Below are 16994 nucleotides of genomic sequence, written 5' to 3'. Positions count from 1 at the left end.
AATGTCCTTTCCTGTACTTTGAGTCTCAGGACTGACTGCTTAAGATCATGGTTGAGAAAGTCAAATTAAACACTGTCTGGGAAAGTACTCTGAACACCATGGATCACTCTAAGGTCAGTTATTAGTATGTAATTCACCTCACAAGGTAGTTGTACAAATTAAACGGATTGATGTACACAGAGTATTTAAAACCGCCCTGATGATTAGCAAGTGCTTATGAAAGGTTACCAGTTATTTTTACTTAATATTATTATTTCTGTGACCTGTTCATAATCTTCACAGCTTCCAAATGTCCTTAGGATAAGCCATAAATCCTGTCATCTTGTGCATGAAGCCCTCCGCAAGCTCACTTCACTACGTCTCTGAATTCTTTCTCACCAAAAAGCTCCTTCTGCCCTAGCCAAACCTCTATTTTCAATCCTTTTGAGAGTACTTATTTTCTTTTGCTCATTCTGCTTCTCTGTCTTTGTGCATGCTCTCTCAGCTGCCTAAAACTTACACTTTAAGTAACAAATCCTTTCATCTGTCTTTTCCTGACAAGGATAGTAAAATAAGAAGTGAAATAATAAAAAGTTCATATAGAGAGAGTGCTAATTATACTTGTCATTGTGCTAAGTTCTTTACATGACTTTTGCCATTTATCTTAAAAATACCCTGAAATGTTCTGCTTAAGGAAAGTATTATTCTCAATATATAGATGAAGAAGCTAAGATTCATGGAAGTTAACCAGTTTTCTCATGATCACATAGTCAAGACCCCAGAAAATGTGTCTCTAGAACACTTCCTCTCTTTACCACTACTGTACTGACTCTTTAAATAGATGGAGATTGTCCCTCCTCTGAACTCTTAAAGGAATCCTTATGATTTGCCTGATAGGAACCCATTTATGCCTTGTCTGACTGTCTTCCTGTGTGACTTGAAGTTTAAGTTCCTTGAGGGCATCCTTGTCCCGGGGCACATGCAAAGCTGATAGCAGATTCACACTGGGATGACTGTACTGTGTGTGTGTGTGTGTGTGTGTGTGTGTGTGTGTGTGTGTGTGTATGTTTTAATTTAAATGTTCATTTGCTTATTTTTGAGAGAAACAGCATGAGTGGGGAAGGGGCAGAGAAAGAGGGAGACAGAGAATCCCAAGCAGGCTCTGCACTTCCAGCACAGAGCCCGATGTGAGGCTCGAACTCATGAGAACTGTGAGACCAAGACCTGAGGTGAAACCAAAAGTCGGACACTTAACCGACTGAGCCACCCAGGAGCCCCTGACTGTACCATTTCAAATGCTAAAGTATCTGCATAGCAGTTGGTTACGACCACTGCCCCAAACCCTTCAAACACCTCACTCACCAGCCCAGCTGTGACCAATTCCTATCTTTGGAGTCCCTGCTTGTCTTTACAATCCAGAAACTAAGGGGTTAACACCTAGCCCCTCAGGCAGCCTCCAAATCTCTGCTCCTGCGCTAGGATCCTTACCCATTCTGATTGGTCATTATCTTGGGTGAGCATTTTTAACATCACTCCATTTGATATTTAAGAAAATCCACTGTGCTTCAGTGCATACTGATTAAAAGAGAAAATAATGGTAGATGGGAGAAAGAGAGAGAGAGAAAAAATGCACCAGCATTGCAGAATGATGACATTCTGGTACCAGCAAAGGTAGCAGGAAAATGACCAGTGATGTCACACGGTAATTATGCCATCCCAGTGAGTTTGTGCATCAGAAACTCCCTGCACGTTTCACTGAAGGCAGGTTATGATTTTTAATCACTTAGCATCCAAGCACACCTGTGACTCTGTCTTGGCGAGCAGCTATAAAGACATGGGCTCACCATCACCACTGGCATCATCAGCTAGAGTACATTCCTTTGTTTGCCGCCGTTCTGACCAATCATTGCCCCAGGCTTTCCTGAATCCAGCAGCAACAGTTCTGCTTAAATCCAAAGCACGAATCCATCCCCCCTGGGATTCTGCCACCGAGAAGACTGTTGGTAATTTTTTTTAAATGCTCATTAAAAACCATTCTGAAACCATTTTATTTCCTGGATGAAAATGGCATCACATTAGCCCTACCAGACCTGTCCCTGAAATTTAGAAGAAAATTGTGCAGAAATATAGAGTTCATTTACTCAAGTAAGCACACACCTGCTTTTTGCATTAGAGAATGGTTCTATTTTCATCCCAGCAGCTGTCCCTGGGTCTGAGTTACATAAATGAATAATGCATTTAATATGTTATTAAATGGGGCTGCTACCTCCATAATAACAAGGCAACTTATGATTATGTTGGACCTAAGCTCTGAATATTACTGGGATGCATTTAGTTGGTAAAGCATTCTTCAATCCGCCAAGAAGAAAAGTGCTTTGTAATGGCAAGGGAGTCTTTGTACAATTACTGAAAAGGAAACATTCTGCGAATGTGCCTTTGATATTACCGACCGCTCATCAGTAGATAGTGTCTTATTACTTCAACAGCCCCGACTTCAACCATTCTCTTCCTTCCCACCTTGAAACCCCTTTGTCACCTTTTCCTTTTTACCCTTACCTCCTTTGATTTTTTCTTCGTTGCTGCCTGCCAGTCTTAAAACAGATGAAGGCCATAGCTTTTCTCTGAGAGTAAAACTGGAAAAAAAGCCATGAAAGTCCTCATTTTCTGTGATTTTACTATTTCGTAGTTTGCTTTTTTTTCTTGTGATTTTGGGGTGGTGGTAGAATATGGATGTTTATGACTATTCCCCGTATGTTAAGGTGACACTGTAGTCTTGCTCAGTAGACTGCAACTCTGTCTGTCCTTTAGAATCACTTGCCGGCACTTTTAAAATAGATGCCAAGACCCTGTTCCCAGGGGTCCTGATTTCATGGAGAATTGATTAAATTGCAATTTAACTGAGAATTCTGGGCATTAGGGTGGTTTTGTTTTTGTTTTAAGTTCCCCTGGTGATTCTTGTGTGCATCCAGAACTAAAGACCACTTCCCTGGGGTTAAAACTAGTGTTGCGGAACCAAAGCGCCTGAGTTTAAATCTGGGCACTTACTGTATGAACCTGGCCAGTTACCCAACCTTTCTCTAACGCTTGGATTCTCCGCCTGTCAATTAGGGAGGGATAATTACAGCATCTTTCTTTTCAATGACGTTCTTGAGAAGATTAAATAAGATACTGCATTCAAGAGGGCTTAGTTCAAACTCTGATGCCTTGTTAGGACTTAATAAATATTAAAATATCAGTAGTTAAAAAGTTAGCATTTAAAGTATTAAACACGAACTTGCTATTACACAGCAAGTTTCCAGAAAACAGAAATTGCACTCTCATGATCTTAAAATCCAATCGGACTATGTCAATTTCTTTCTTAGACTCATTCAAAACTTCCTGTAGGCTTGTTCATAAAGGATCCCAATGAAGTTTTAAGTGCAGTCCCCAATCTATCCTCAGGGGACTTTTGTAGCTTCAGCCCTTTTCCAATGTGCTTCTTGAGCCCAGGCCATGCTGAAGGCAACATGCCTTCTTTCTCCCTGTGCTTTTCATTCTTCCTGGGCTGCTCTTTCCTCCTGTCAAGCTTTCACTCATTCTGTAAAAATCAGCTTAGAGATCATGTCTCTCTGTGGTGTTGTCTCTTGCCTTTTAAAGGGTAGTCATCACACGTCATGACCAAGGCAGAGTTGTAACTGTAGGTCTTATAGTCTAGGCAAGGCTTATGGTCACTGAGCTGTGGTATCCCTCGTTTGTGCTCAAAATGAGACTTTAAATGATTTATTTTCTTGGATCATACTCTGTGCCTTTGCTTTCAAGGGAAAACTGCCTTGTTACAACACTCAACAAAACAAAGGGCGGTGTGAGTCGTAGGGAGAAGGCAGCTAGCTGTGAGTACAGTGCATGACTAAGACTTAAAATCTTCCTAGACCCATGTTCCCATGTTTCAACACAAAACCTATGTAGTAGCCTTAACATCAACATTCGGGAAGAATGGGGTTCTGTGGCTGACTGAGCACGTTTCTCCAAGTTTCTCCCCATCAAAGGAACAGTTCTCAGGACTTTTCCTTTAAACTGGGTAAGCAAGCTTGGGATTAGGAGACCAGGAGGAGGAGGCTAGCTGATGGAAAAAAAAAAACAAAAACAAAAACAAAAAAAACAAAACAACTTTCCTTGCACTAAGCAGTAATTTATTTTGACTAGTAAATGGAATGTGACTTTATTTTGAATGTCAACGTGATGAAATGTTACATATGGCCCGGTTAAATGACTAAAAATCAAGAATCATGAGAATGACTCGTGGAATCCACGATCTGAGCCAACGAGTTGTACAACTAATTTATATAAAGAAATTTTCCCTTTTTTTGAGCACCTGGAGTTCTAGGAATCCTAATACTGGATCATTTCAAATTGGTCCTGGACATGTCAGAGTCTGAAGGGATCTCAAATATCATAAGTAAAAGCGATACAGTTCCGAGTTCTCCAAGGTCACATGGGAAGCGGTTAACAGCTCTGGGTCTCTGGACTAAGTTTACTGTCTCCTGCCACTGTGCAAGACAGCCTGGATAAGAATCATTAATGCCAATACCACGGACATGGGCAAGAATAGCTATATGAGGACCTAGGTCTCCACACAGCGACATTCACCCTCTTCATTTCTCAACCCCAATGTCATCCCATAAAAACGTGGAAAACTATATCCTAGCAAAGGTACGTACTCTAAAGAGTCAACTTCATGGCAACAAACAATTATTGAGTATCTGCTGTGAGACTGCACAGCTCTGCTAGACAACAGCTACACAGCCCCCTGTAGTGTTCAGTCTGTAAACTATGCAAGTGATCTCCTTTCTGTGGACTTAAAACACATGCACCACTTTTAGGACTGCTTATTCTCCATGGTGCACACCGACAAATCTTGCTGAGGAGATCACACTGAATATCGAAATCCCCTCCAAGCCCAGGAGTGGGGTCACTTGGGAGAAGACCACAGCCCTCAAAGCCCCTGGAAATAGTAACTCCAGGGCAATGGCAGGTTAGCCAGGGTCTAAGTGTTCTTATGGCTTATGTAGAAAGGAATATGTTTCTAGAAAGAATTTTTAAAACATCCCAAATGTGTGTTGATAGTATGGAGATTGCTATTCTGCTAGAATTGATGTGTGTGTGTGTATGTGTTTGTGTATTTGCCAGACACATTAAATGTTCTTACATAGATACTGAATTAATGTTAAAAATTAATGCTAAAAATCTATTTAGGCCCCTTGAGTAAATATCCTCATTGCGTATATTAACAAACTAACCCTGAGGGACAGTAAGAACTATTATTGTACATTCTCTCAGAAGGGATTAATGGCTTCTCAAAAGAAGCTCCACAGACAGAAATTTCTATACACATACTTTTTTTTTTTTAACACATCTAGAAATCTCTCTAGCTTAATAAGCAAGAAGAAATCTGTCCCGTGAGAAGATTATCTTGGTTTCTCATAATAAACCAATCCAATGCCCACTTTATTTTATATTTACAGAATCTTTTACGGTTGGCATGAAACAAGCGATGTCCTAGTTAATTTAGCAACTTGAATTTGCAGCATGTTCCCTGGATCCAAAATCGTATAAACAAGATTTAACCATATAGAAGTACAACTAGAGACTGTGTTTGTGTATGTGTAAACTGAGATATTTATAGACACAGATGGAGAAACAAAAAGAAACAAATTTAGGGTAATTTCAGTACTAAAATGCAGGAAACTATACAAATGAATACCGATTTCATTCTATTTGAATAAAAGGAACTTGTTCACTAATCAGGTAAAGGTGTTATCTGCCTTGAGTGGTAGAGAGAAAGAGGCATGTGTTTTGATGCCTAGTAATCCTGTAACTTTATGAGTGTATACAGGTGATAATGTGTTTTACAGATGAAAAAACAGGGGCTTAGATTAAACATGTCCTAGGTCACAGTAGTTGATACTATTAAGTATCAAATAAATGCCTGGGGGCTATAGATACACCATGAAAGAATGTCTCCCCTCTTTTTTTCCTTCACTCCAGAGGAGCCCTTAGATGCTGACTATCCGCGATAGGCATATGCATTTTGCAAAGTGACCATTATCTGCTAGGCATTGTGCTACATGCTTTTTATATAGTGCTCCATTTAAGTCAAACCCCAAAAGCAAATAGCACAATCTTATAGGTTAAGAGGCTAAGGCTCAAAGAAAGGAAGCCACTTGCTAAGATAATAGTAAATGGCAGAAGTCGTTTAAAACCCTTACTTGCTTCATTCTAAAATAACTCCCTTTTAGAACATCCCCATTACATTTCACTCTCTATCCATAATGCCTGAGGCCTTGGTCCAGCCTCCTGGCTTTCCATGGAATGACTTGGGGAAGGTGTGAGGGCAAAGGATGAAAAGAGGCAGGGAGCTTACCATGGAGAACATGGTGGAACTTTGCTTACATGAGGTTCCATGATGAGAACCTTAGAAATCGGACACCACTGGACCAAGAACTAAGGACAGGTAGTGCCAGCCACCTGAGGGAAATTTTGCACCCATTTCCGCTCTTATTCCAATTATCTTTTCTCAGATGTAGCTAATTGCTAAAACAAAAATTGTTCATGTTTATACAGTGAAGCTGATAAACATGTCGGCATCTCCTAAAAATAGTAATTCTGTTAGGCATAATCATAACTGATCCTAGACTGTTTCCATCCTGGTGAAGTAAGCAAACCCGCGAACACTGCTATATATACAGGGTAATAAGCTGACTCTGAAGGCAACCATAACCATTTGTAAAGGTGAGGCAAAATAAAAGAAAGAGGAAGGTTTATCTGCATGCTTTAAACCAAACTCTCAGAAGGTGCTGCTAGGAGATTTCCTTGTCAAACCCAACTGACAAGGGGCGGTCATTCAGTAGACCCTTTCAGTTCAAGTTCTGACTGTGTGTCTGCACCATGGGCTCTGCTGGAAGGGGTGCCGTGAGGCGGGCAGGGCACCTGGCCAGTACAACTGATGGAGTTGTCTCTCTTACCCACAGGCTTCCCTTTCCCTTGTGATTCCTCTGTACTTCATGCCTGCCTGATGCCAACACGGAATCCAGACTGACAGAGCACAGGTGCCCATGGATAGCTAAGACCAACTTGGGAGAGGCTTAGGATGCAGTGTGGCTCCTTGGTCTATCATCAACTTCCAGGCATTGGCACCACGTGACCCTTTCAGCCTAGTCATCTCTTATTCTTTTTGCCTGAAATGACCTTCCTCACCTAGTGAACTTGGGAAATCCCACTCGGCCTTCCTCTCAGCGTTCCCTTAGATAAGCCATTGGCATTTTTATTTTAAAAGAAGATGACAGTTAATACAAATGAAACCCTAACATGTGGGACTCCTGGTAGTGTGTGAGCAGGAAGCTAGTGTCTTAACCCATATGGGGCAATATTTGGCATGGACTTGGCAATATTAGACCTGGATCTGCAGGTCTAAGAAGCAAGCAGTTGGCTGAATGGGATTTGTTTTACAAGTCAGCAGAAACACTTCCAATTGCCAAAAGAGAATCTAATTATCTTTGGGTATTTTTATAACAATTATTACGGTATGAGCTTGTTAATTCCAACATTGACTCTAGTGGCAGAAAATAGAAAATAACCCCAATGTCCATGAAAAGGCACGGTGAAACAATACCAGGTACTTTAATACTCTGGAATTAAAAGAAATTATATGGAAGGGAGACCTATATATTCTGTCTTGGAAAGTTGTTTAAGATCTACCTCTGAATGAAAAGGAAAAACAGAATAATAATATATCTAATAGGAAATGACATATAAGAACAACCTCTCAAATGAACTTTGTATATTCTTTCTTGGCATAATTATCTGCTGGCAAATGCAAAGTGTTCAGAAGCATGAATACCAAACAGATCACAGTTGTGTGGGAAAAGGGGGCAGGAGAGGGGTGACGATCTGAATTGTTTTTTTAAACACAGAAAAACATATGTATATATTTCTTTTGCAATTAAATACTTTTAAGTGAAAAGCTAAATTGTTAATGGCGGCCCTGTAGTGGCTTACATCAAATACTGAATCTGTGTTTATAAATTCCAGTGACTCAACACAAAGCCAGGACAGTTCCAAGGTGAGGGGCTGGAGGGACATTTCATTCTTTTTCAATTTCATCTATTCTTTACCACTTGCCAACTTCTGAGCTGGCTCCAGATACAGCAAATGGGAATTTGATGGGAGGAGGCTTTCTACGAAGATGATTTCAGGCACCTGCTCCAGCTAAGGATCTTCTTGTTCTTAATGCAGAATGTACAGACAGCCAATACGCCAATCAGCAGGGTGACTATTCATACCCTTCCTCCTGACTGTAGCCCACAGGGCCCTGTGAGGGTGGTCACTCCTCCACCTGAGAGCACCTTGCTTTTGAGAGCAAGATGCTTATGGTACCAGCCGATGGCTGGCATTTACCACATCTCCTCTTTACACAAGCCCACTCACTGATGTGGATGCTTTTCTGGAGAAAGTCTGCATGGAACAGAGGAAACTGGTAGATGTGGTAATTTTTTTTTTAAATTTTTTTTTTAACCTTTATTTATTTTTGAGACAGAGACAGAGCATGAACGGGGGAGGGGCAGAGAGAGAGGGAGACACAGAATCAGAAGCAGGCTCCAGGCTCTGAGCCATCAGCCCAGATCCCGAAGCGGGGCTCGAACTCACGGACCGCGAGATTGTGACCTGAGCTGAAGTCGGACGCTTAACCGACTGAGCCACCCAGGTGCCCTGGTAGATGTGGTAACTTAACAAAAATCTTTTTGGGTCAGATGCTGTCATGCAATACTCACGTGAACAAAGCTCTGAGAGAGCAGGTGAGTTGTAGGCAGTAATGTCTGTGATTCTGTGATTAATAAACACAACTGCACTGACTAACATTTATATACCTGGACACTTACTGCTGAGTAACATTTTTAATTGAAATTTTAATTTTATAGGATATAGATGAAAAATGCTATTGAACAGACTCTTTATTATGATTCAATCATCTCTGAGGTTTTCTTTGATAGGGGTCAGGGTTTATTTGAATTTTACATACTAACTACCAAAGAGAGGGTGTAACCTATTTAGGGATAGCCTAAAATGTGTGTGTGTGTGTGTGTGTGTGTGTGTGTGTGTGTGTATTCTCAATAACCTGAAGAGTGAGGGTCATTGCCTACACTTAGTCTTATTCCAGTGACTTGAATAGTGTCTGGAACAATTTAGACCCTGTGTACTGGGACCTCCCCTCATCAATACCAAAGGGAAAATGATATAACTTCCTTGACTGAGTTAGTGAGAAAAAAATCAATTCTGAAATTAGCTTTAGCGGTTTCCAATGCCCTTTTCAATGTCTAAACATGCTGGTACATGCACGTAATAAAACTCTTTTCTTGGGCGTTCCTTCACTGGTAAGTGTGGATATGTCAGCAGCCCTCTGCAGTTTTCCATGCTGTGCACGCTGACGGCCTCACTGACCCCCTGCTGTAAAAATGTCATTTGTATTTTCCTCAGGTTTTATGCTATGCTTCGAATAAATCACAGCTTATCCCTGTTTTCCAAAGTTCTAGGAATCCCTAACATCAGAGATAAGAGTATCTGAGGGTACAAGTCCGTGTTGTTTCCTACCTTTAAAAGAAAAATGTATGCTGTTTTGGTAATTCTTGTTCTTAATTAAAACACATTGTTACAGGGGCGCCTGGGTGGCGCAGTCGGTTAAGCGTCCGACTTCAGCCAGGTCACGATCTCGCGGTTCGTGAGTTCGAGCCCCGCGTCAGGCTCTGGGCTGATGGCTCGGAGCCTGGAGCCTGTTTCCGATTCTGTGTCTCCCTCTCTCTCTGCCCCTCCCCCGTTCATGCTCTGTCTCTCTCTGTCCCAAAAATAAATAAAAAACGTTGAAAAAAAATTAAAAAAAAAAAAAAAAAATTTTAAAAACACATTGTTACAATCTCAAATACGGAAGTGCTCAAATGGAAATGTGGAAGTCCTCACCTGTGTAGTGCAGCTGGCATGAGAGGAGAAGAGCAACTTTCACGTGGATCTGGCCCTGCTGGCGAGGCATCCCTCTCCTTCTCTCTCCCTCCCTCCCTCTCTTTTTCACATTTTAAGGTCAGGATATTCAAACATGCACAAGTGAGATGAAAGGGTATAATGAATAGCCATGCCCTCCATTAACTCACTTTCAAAAAATTTCAATACCTATCTGTTTTTTAACATTTTATAACAAATTTCGGGATACCTGGGTGGCTCAGTGGGTTAAACATCTGACTCTTGATTTCGGCTCAGGTCACGATCTCATGGTTTGTGAGATTGAGACCCGCTTCAGGCTCTGTGCTGACAGCGTGGAACCTGCTTGGGATTCTCTCTCTCTCTCTCTCTCTCTCTCTCTCTCTCTCGTATCTCTGCCCTTCTCTTGCTTGCACTGTCTCTATCTCTATCTCTCTCAAGATAAATAAAGTTAAAAAAAAAGTCACACATCATATATCCTTAAAGCATAAGGTTTCTTTTTTTTAAGTCAAACCAAAATACCATTGTCACACCTAAATAAGTAACTATATTTAGTTAACACAATAAAAGTAATAAGAATATTTATATTTAGAAATAATCTAATACCACCTTGATGGTTAATTTTATGCCTCAATTTGACTGGGCCATGGGGTGCTCAGATATTTGGTCAAATATTATTGTGGGTGTTTCTGTGAGGGCTGTTTTTGATGAGGTTAACATTTTAAATAGTAGATAGAGTAAAGCAGGTTGCTCTCCCAATGTGGGGAGGCCTTGTCCAATCAGGTAAAGGCCTGAATAGAACAAAAAGGTTGACCTTTTCCTGAGTAAGAGGGAATTCTTCCTGCCTGCCTTCAAACTGGAAATTGGCTTTTTTTTTTTCTGCCTTCACATTCAGGCTGAAACACTGGCTTCTCCTGGGTTTTGAGCCTTCTGGCCTTTAGTAGCAGCTACACCATTGGCTTCCCTGTTCTCATGCCTTCAGACTTGGACTCAAACAAACCATCAGCTCTTGTCAGTGTCCAGCTTGCAAAGTCACCTTGCAGATCTTGGGGACTTAGACTTGCGATCCAATTCCTACACACACACACACACACACACACACACACACACACACACACGTACATATATGTACATGTATATACATGTGTGTATATATATATTGATGCATATATATGTATGTATGTAATTTCCTATTTGTTCTGTTTCTCTGTCCCTGATGAATATATCACCTTATCACCAGTCCATATTCAATTTCTCCAAATGGCTGAAAGATGTTTTTATACATAATGTTTGGAGTAGAATCCAAATAAGTTCCGTATACTATTTTTAAAGTCTATACACATCAACTACACTTGTGGAAAAGTCATGAAATATTTTCTTTTATGGTATTTCTTAAATGATATTGGATAAGCCCCACAACACAGAACATTAAACACAAACTTTTAGAATGTAATTCCAGATTTACAAAGATCAGGATGCATGCCTTAAATGTGTCAAGACTGGACACAGAAAGAAAAAGAAACACACTTCCACGAACAGCTTTATACTTGTGATAAGTCACTGAGCTTTGTTCGCTCTATGTTCCACATCGATAAAACAGGAAGTGCACCTATGAAATATTTACTTGGCCTTCTTCACAGAGATGCAATGAGAGTAAAGGGTAGTTTCACAGAAATAGTTCTGAAATGAAGTATCATAAAATGAAGAAACTTATTATAATCATCATCATCTTCTCCATCTAAGGAACCCATTTTGTTTCTTTATTTGCAAGTGGGGTCTCATTCTCAGACGAAATTTGTACTATTCACACAAATCTGTGCCACATTACTAAAAGGACGAAAAACAAATAAATCGTGCTGTAAAGCAAAGGCCCTGGTCTTCAAGCAGGAGTAATTGTGCACGTTTCACACAGGCTGAAAAACAGCAGAGAATGACCTCTCAAGGTCATCACTTCAGAAACTCACCCGGTACTGTTGAGATAACTCTGTCCTAAGCTGCAATCCTTTGACAGAGAAGACGGATTGAACCAAAATGCTGGCAGACACTGACCATTGCTGTGTCGCTCATAACCGTAGTCACTGTGGGGGGAAGAGCCAAAAGAAACCTGTCAGTAGGCGGCAAAATTACTGAGAATGGTTTCATGGTAGTCCACAGCCAACTTCTACTCTAGCCAAGTGGTCAACAAACAAGAGTTCACCAAATCAATACCTTTCCAAAAATGGAAGTGTTTTTCCCCTGTGGAATATCTGTCAATTACCCAGGATAATGCTGGAAGAGATAACTTGAAAGCAACAGAGATGCTTGTGTAGAGATGAAGACTCAATGACCAATAGTTCCAATTAAACGGCTTTAAGCTGAGAGAGCAGATTATGTTCTCATTAGGAGAATACATAACACTGATGGTGGCTGGGCCCCAAGACAGCTACAAAGAGAAAACACACAGTGGTGGGAGCTCAACCCTCAGTGTCAACATCACTGACACAAACACAGCCACATGTGGTACGATTCTCATTACTGGTGATGTCTTTGGGGTGCTTTTCCAAGACATCTGGATCTACCAAGTAGAGCTGAGCCAGGTCTCTCTGTGCACAAGCCATATGCTTCAAAGTCACAGCAGAAAAGGAAATGTCCTTCAGGAATGTCATGAGCATTTCTCTGAGGAAAATTTTGTCCTAGTCAGTTAGCATTGTCAGTGGAGACTGACGGCTTGCAAGCCTCTCTCTTGCTTGGCAAGAGTCAAAGATTTTTCTCCCAGCCTCCTCTCTTTCTTGCTTCCAGAGCCCTCTGTGTGGCCTGATATTCTTGGCTTCTGGAGGATGAACTTGGGCACAGAGATTGACAACAAATTGACCTCCACATGCACAGACAAATCACAGGCAGTCACCAGCAAGCATTAGTATGAATCGGCCCATCTGTGTGATGGAGGTGAGATGTTGGCACACAAGGGTCGGGAAGGGAGAAACAGGCTTAGCCATGGGGCCTGTCACCAGGCAGCTGGCACTTAGAATCCTGCACATATCAGCTGGATTTGGTGCTGGTTCAACACAGCATGGAGAGGAAGACTTCAGAAATGCTGCCTGCAGGATACCCGGTGTTCATTTCAGGGAATTATTTTACTAGTGCTGGGGATGGCAGGCAAGGTCATCTGGGGGAACATCCAGGGGAGAGCCAAGCCGAGAGGGAACATTTAGTGACAACCACCTTTTATTACGCTATAGTCAAGTGGACTCATTGAGGCTTTGGCTACTGGTAGAAACTCAACAAAGTCATGGTGAGTCTTCCAAAATATTTTCAGAAATCATGCAGTAACAAAACCCCCCCCTTTTTTTGACTAGAAAACCTTGCAATGGCCTCGTTTATGATTCATTGACCACTTCTCAGAATACATTTCAGTTAGAGGTAGATTCCAGTCACAAATGAATATAAGAATTGGGCCAACACTGTAGGGGAGGCAGAGTTAAGGGAAGGGCAAAGCCTAATTGCCTTCCTTACCCTGTGTTCCTTTTACTCTAGATTAGCTTAAAATGGAAGAAGAAAAACAACACATGACAATAACAAAAGACTCATTTACTGTGGAACCTTGTGGAAAAGACTGCCCCAAAACCAACACTTCCAGGAGACATCAGGGAATCAAGACATCTCATCTCATTTTTTCTCTTTGGTTTTCCACTAGAATACATTTGCTCTTTACAAAGGAATGACTATTTGGTAAGGCCAAAGCTAAATGACTAAGATAAAATGTCATCCTTTACAAATCCTCTTTGAATAGAGGGGATAAAGGAGAAACAGTTGGAAAGAAGGATGGGATAAATGACTTTAAAATTCCATGGAAGTTTTCCTTATGAATGCATTTCAGGGTGTCAGTCCTGAAAGGTAGGGCAGGAAAAATATATTTTTATCATTGTAATAATGTTGCACTGGCTACAATGGAAGTTACAGCTGGGGAGGCCCCTGCAGAATTCCTTGTGAGCTCCAATGTAACTGAAGTTCTCTTGTCCTCTGGCTGAGCCCAAGAGATCTAGCACTGGCTCTTGGCTTGCCTTGTCTACCAAAAGAGGGAAACAGCCTTGGGTTATTGGTCTGAGAGCTGGTGGCCAATTTTGGCAGGCCTGCACAGAACTATTCACTGAGAGGATGTTTCCAGAGGTCTACCATGAGAGAAGACTTCCATTTCCTAAGCTATATGATGTGTATGTGCACAGTATCTCAGCCCAGCACTGATATTTTGACGGTCAGATAAGTGATCTATGATTGCTACGTAGGTAGATATCCAATGTTAAAGGAATAACTTTGGTTCCTTACGCACGTCAAGTTTTAATCACTTAACATTGACATATATATTTAACAATTGTTTTCTCTAAACCGAAACATATAAATAAATTTAAGGAAAAAGGGGAAAAAAAAAGAAGAAAGGAAAAAGGAACAGAAAATGAGATGGATATGATGAAGGGAGTTACCACCTACTCATCCTTAATAATTTCCAACCTCATTTGAATGCCAACACTGACCTGGAACAAAGTAAGGGCATTGCTGACAACACAGGCTAGCTTTCTGCTTATCAAATGCTTCAGGAAGAATGCTATCGTGCTCAAATATCTCAGCACTTTTCTGGTTTATACTAGCTTAATCCTGGTAAAGGGAGAGGTCTCCCATACTACCACGTCCACAGAGCCATAGACTGCCAATGCCACTGAATCCTGGCCTTGAAATCAGAAAAGTCTTCCATAGCTCGCATACACAATCAGCTAACTAACCACTGACTGAAAACTCCCAGTGACAGCAAACTTACTTTGCTTTATAAGCTCATTGTTCCACTACTAGGAACCTAGATTCTAGGAAGTTTTTACCTTGAGCACAAATATATCTGCTCTCTGAAAAGTCAACTTACTGTTTTCAGTGCTGCGGTCTGAAGCAACTCAAGGGGGGGGATCTGGTCTCCCTTTTTGTCCTGAGATCTAGCAAATATGTGGGGATAGCTACAAGACATCTTCTGAATCCTCTTTCAGTCCAAAGAAATTCCTAGTTTTTCCATATACACATGCCCATAACCAGTAAATGTTGTCCTCCAAAGGTAATTTCATAAGAATACGAGGCTTGTCGCTTAGCTCTGTATATGTCACTATTATTTCAAACCTCAGCTTTCATTAAGAATCACACAGATTTGATACACTGAGTATCAGCACAAGCTTACCAGTCAAAATCGGCCTCCGTGCAGACACAAGGTTCAGATTCCATAGCTCCTGCATATTTTCCTTGCATACACTTCCTCTCTGATTTTCGCTTCTTATATACCCTTTTTGCTCCCATGATGCATGCTTCCCCCTGTAAGGAGACAAGGATCTCAGTTGGGCACATCACTTGGACCTTCCCTACTTCAATTCAGGACATTCAGAGAGATGTTCTCAAACCTTAGTGTAATGTGAACATAGGTCACCTACTTTGTACTAATGGCATTTTCTTTTTTTTTTTTTAAATTTTTTTTTTAATGTTTATTTATTTTTGAGACAGAGAGAGACAGAGCATGAGCAGGGGAGGGGCAGAGAGAAAGGGAGACACAGAATCTGAAACAGGCTCCAGGCTCCGAGCCGTCAGCACAGAGCCCGACGCGGGGCTCAAACTCACGAACTGTGAGATCATGACCTGAGCCGAAGTCGGATGCTTAACCGACTGAGCCACCCAGGCACCCCAGTGGGATTTTCTTTTTGATGTCGAGAACTCTGGTGTAGAATGCAACTATAAATGCAATCCTAAGAAGCAGTGGGGGTGTTTCAAAAACCATCCTTCACTCCTGATGTATTCAGCAAACCTTTACCTGGCGAGGTTTGAGGTCCAGTGCTATGAGGGACACACAGATAGCCAAGACTCAGCTTATAACAAATGTATTGCCAAGAAATCTCTGGTAATTAAGTCTAATTCTTCTGTAATAAAAGATTTATGCATTTGGTCATTTATGAGCATATGAAAGAAGGGTTTTCCTAAGAAGTATAAAGATCCATTTTGCCTCAATTTATTATGCCTCTGCCCACACAGCTTTATGGCACTGATTTTATGTCCAACTACCAGACAAGTGACAGAAGTAAACTCAGTATTTCTCCACAAAATAAATAAAATCTTTGAATAGCATAATGATTGCACATCTCAAAAGGGAAAGTAACAGCAATGTACGTAATCTTTTTATTATTGAGTCTGCGAAGAGTATATGATGCTAACTGATGCAGCCTTTACTGTCAAACGCAGCTTTCTTTGTGTCTCAAGGACAGAAAAAAGTTTTGTCCAGGCTAGTATACACTGTGTTTCTTGAGCAAATTCACTTTAACTGGCTCCACGACACATCTATATGTAAATATGTTACTTTGACCCTTGAACAACACAGGAGTGAGAGGTGCTGACCATCTTGCACAGTAAAAAATCCATATATGACTTTTGACTCCCCCAAAACTTAATTATCAATAGCTCACTGTTGACTGAAAGCCTTACTGATTACATAAGTAGTTGAATAACACATCTTTGTATGTTATGTGTATTGTATATGGTGTTCTTGCAATAAAGTAAGCCAGAGAAAAGAAAATGTTATGAAGAAAATCGTAAGTAAGAGAAAAATACACTTAAAGCATTGTACTGTATTTATTGAAAAAAAGTCTGCTTGTCAGTGGACCTGCACATTTCAAACCCCTGTTGTTCAAGGGTCAAGTGTACTTAGTCTAGGTTTGGGGAGACGATGGGTTCCTCCCTGAGTATGGCGGTGGCTGTGCAGTGAGAATCTCTGCCATGTCCTCAGAGAGACCTGTAGAATGACTTCCACCTTGGGAAATCAACAGAAAAATGCTTTTGGCCAAGCATTCTGATACGAGCTGATCAGGGGAGGGGCCAGAATGAAGGAAAGTTTCCTATTGATAATTCTGCCCCCTTGTACCCAGAGTACCTTTGGAGGAGGCAAGAGGCACTACCCAATCCCAGGGAATCACAGGGCAACAGGAGAGGATTTTACTGGCACTGCTCACCGTGCAAAATTT

The 16994-nt window shown here is 41.1% G+C and overlaps 1 protein-coding gene across 6 annotated transcripts in view; it reads right to left on the bottom strand.

Annotated features, from left to right (window-relative positions):
• The window catches only part of SORCS1 (sortilin related VPS10 domain containing receptor 1), a 502203-nt gene that overhangs the window by 75868 nt on the left and 409341 nt on the right, over positions 1 to 16994 (bottom strand). For all 6 annotated transcript variants that reach the window (XM_078434807.2, XM_078434808.2, XM_078434810.2 and 3 more), the window contains exons 16-17: positions 15173 to 15303; positions 11946 to 12059 (exon numbers count right to left, since the gene is read on the bottom strand). In XM_078434807.2, coding sequence (XP_078290933.2) covers positions 11946 to 12059; positions 15173 to 15303 — 245 coding nt within the window. The remainder of the gene's footprint in view (positions 1 to 11945; positions 12060 to 15172; positions 15304 to 16994) is intronic.

This window comes from Panthera onca, chromosome D2, assembly GCF_046562875.1.
Source record: "Panthera onca isolate mPanOnc1 chromosome D2, mPanOnc1 haplotype 2, whole genome shotgun sequence".
Classification (NCBI taxonomy): domain Eukaryota; kingdom Metazoa; phylum Chordata; class Mammalia; order Carnivora; family Felidae; genus Panthera; species Panthera onca.
This window is presented reverse-complemented; position numbering and strand designations above follow the sequence as displayed.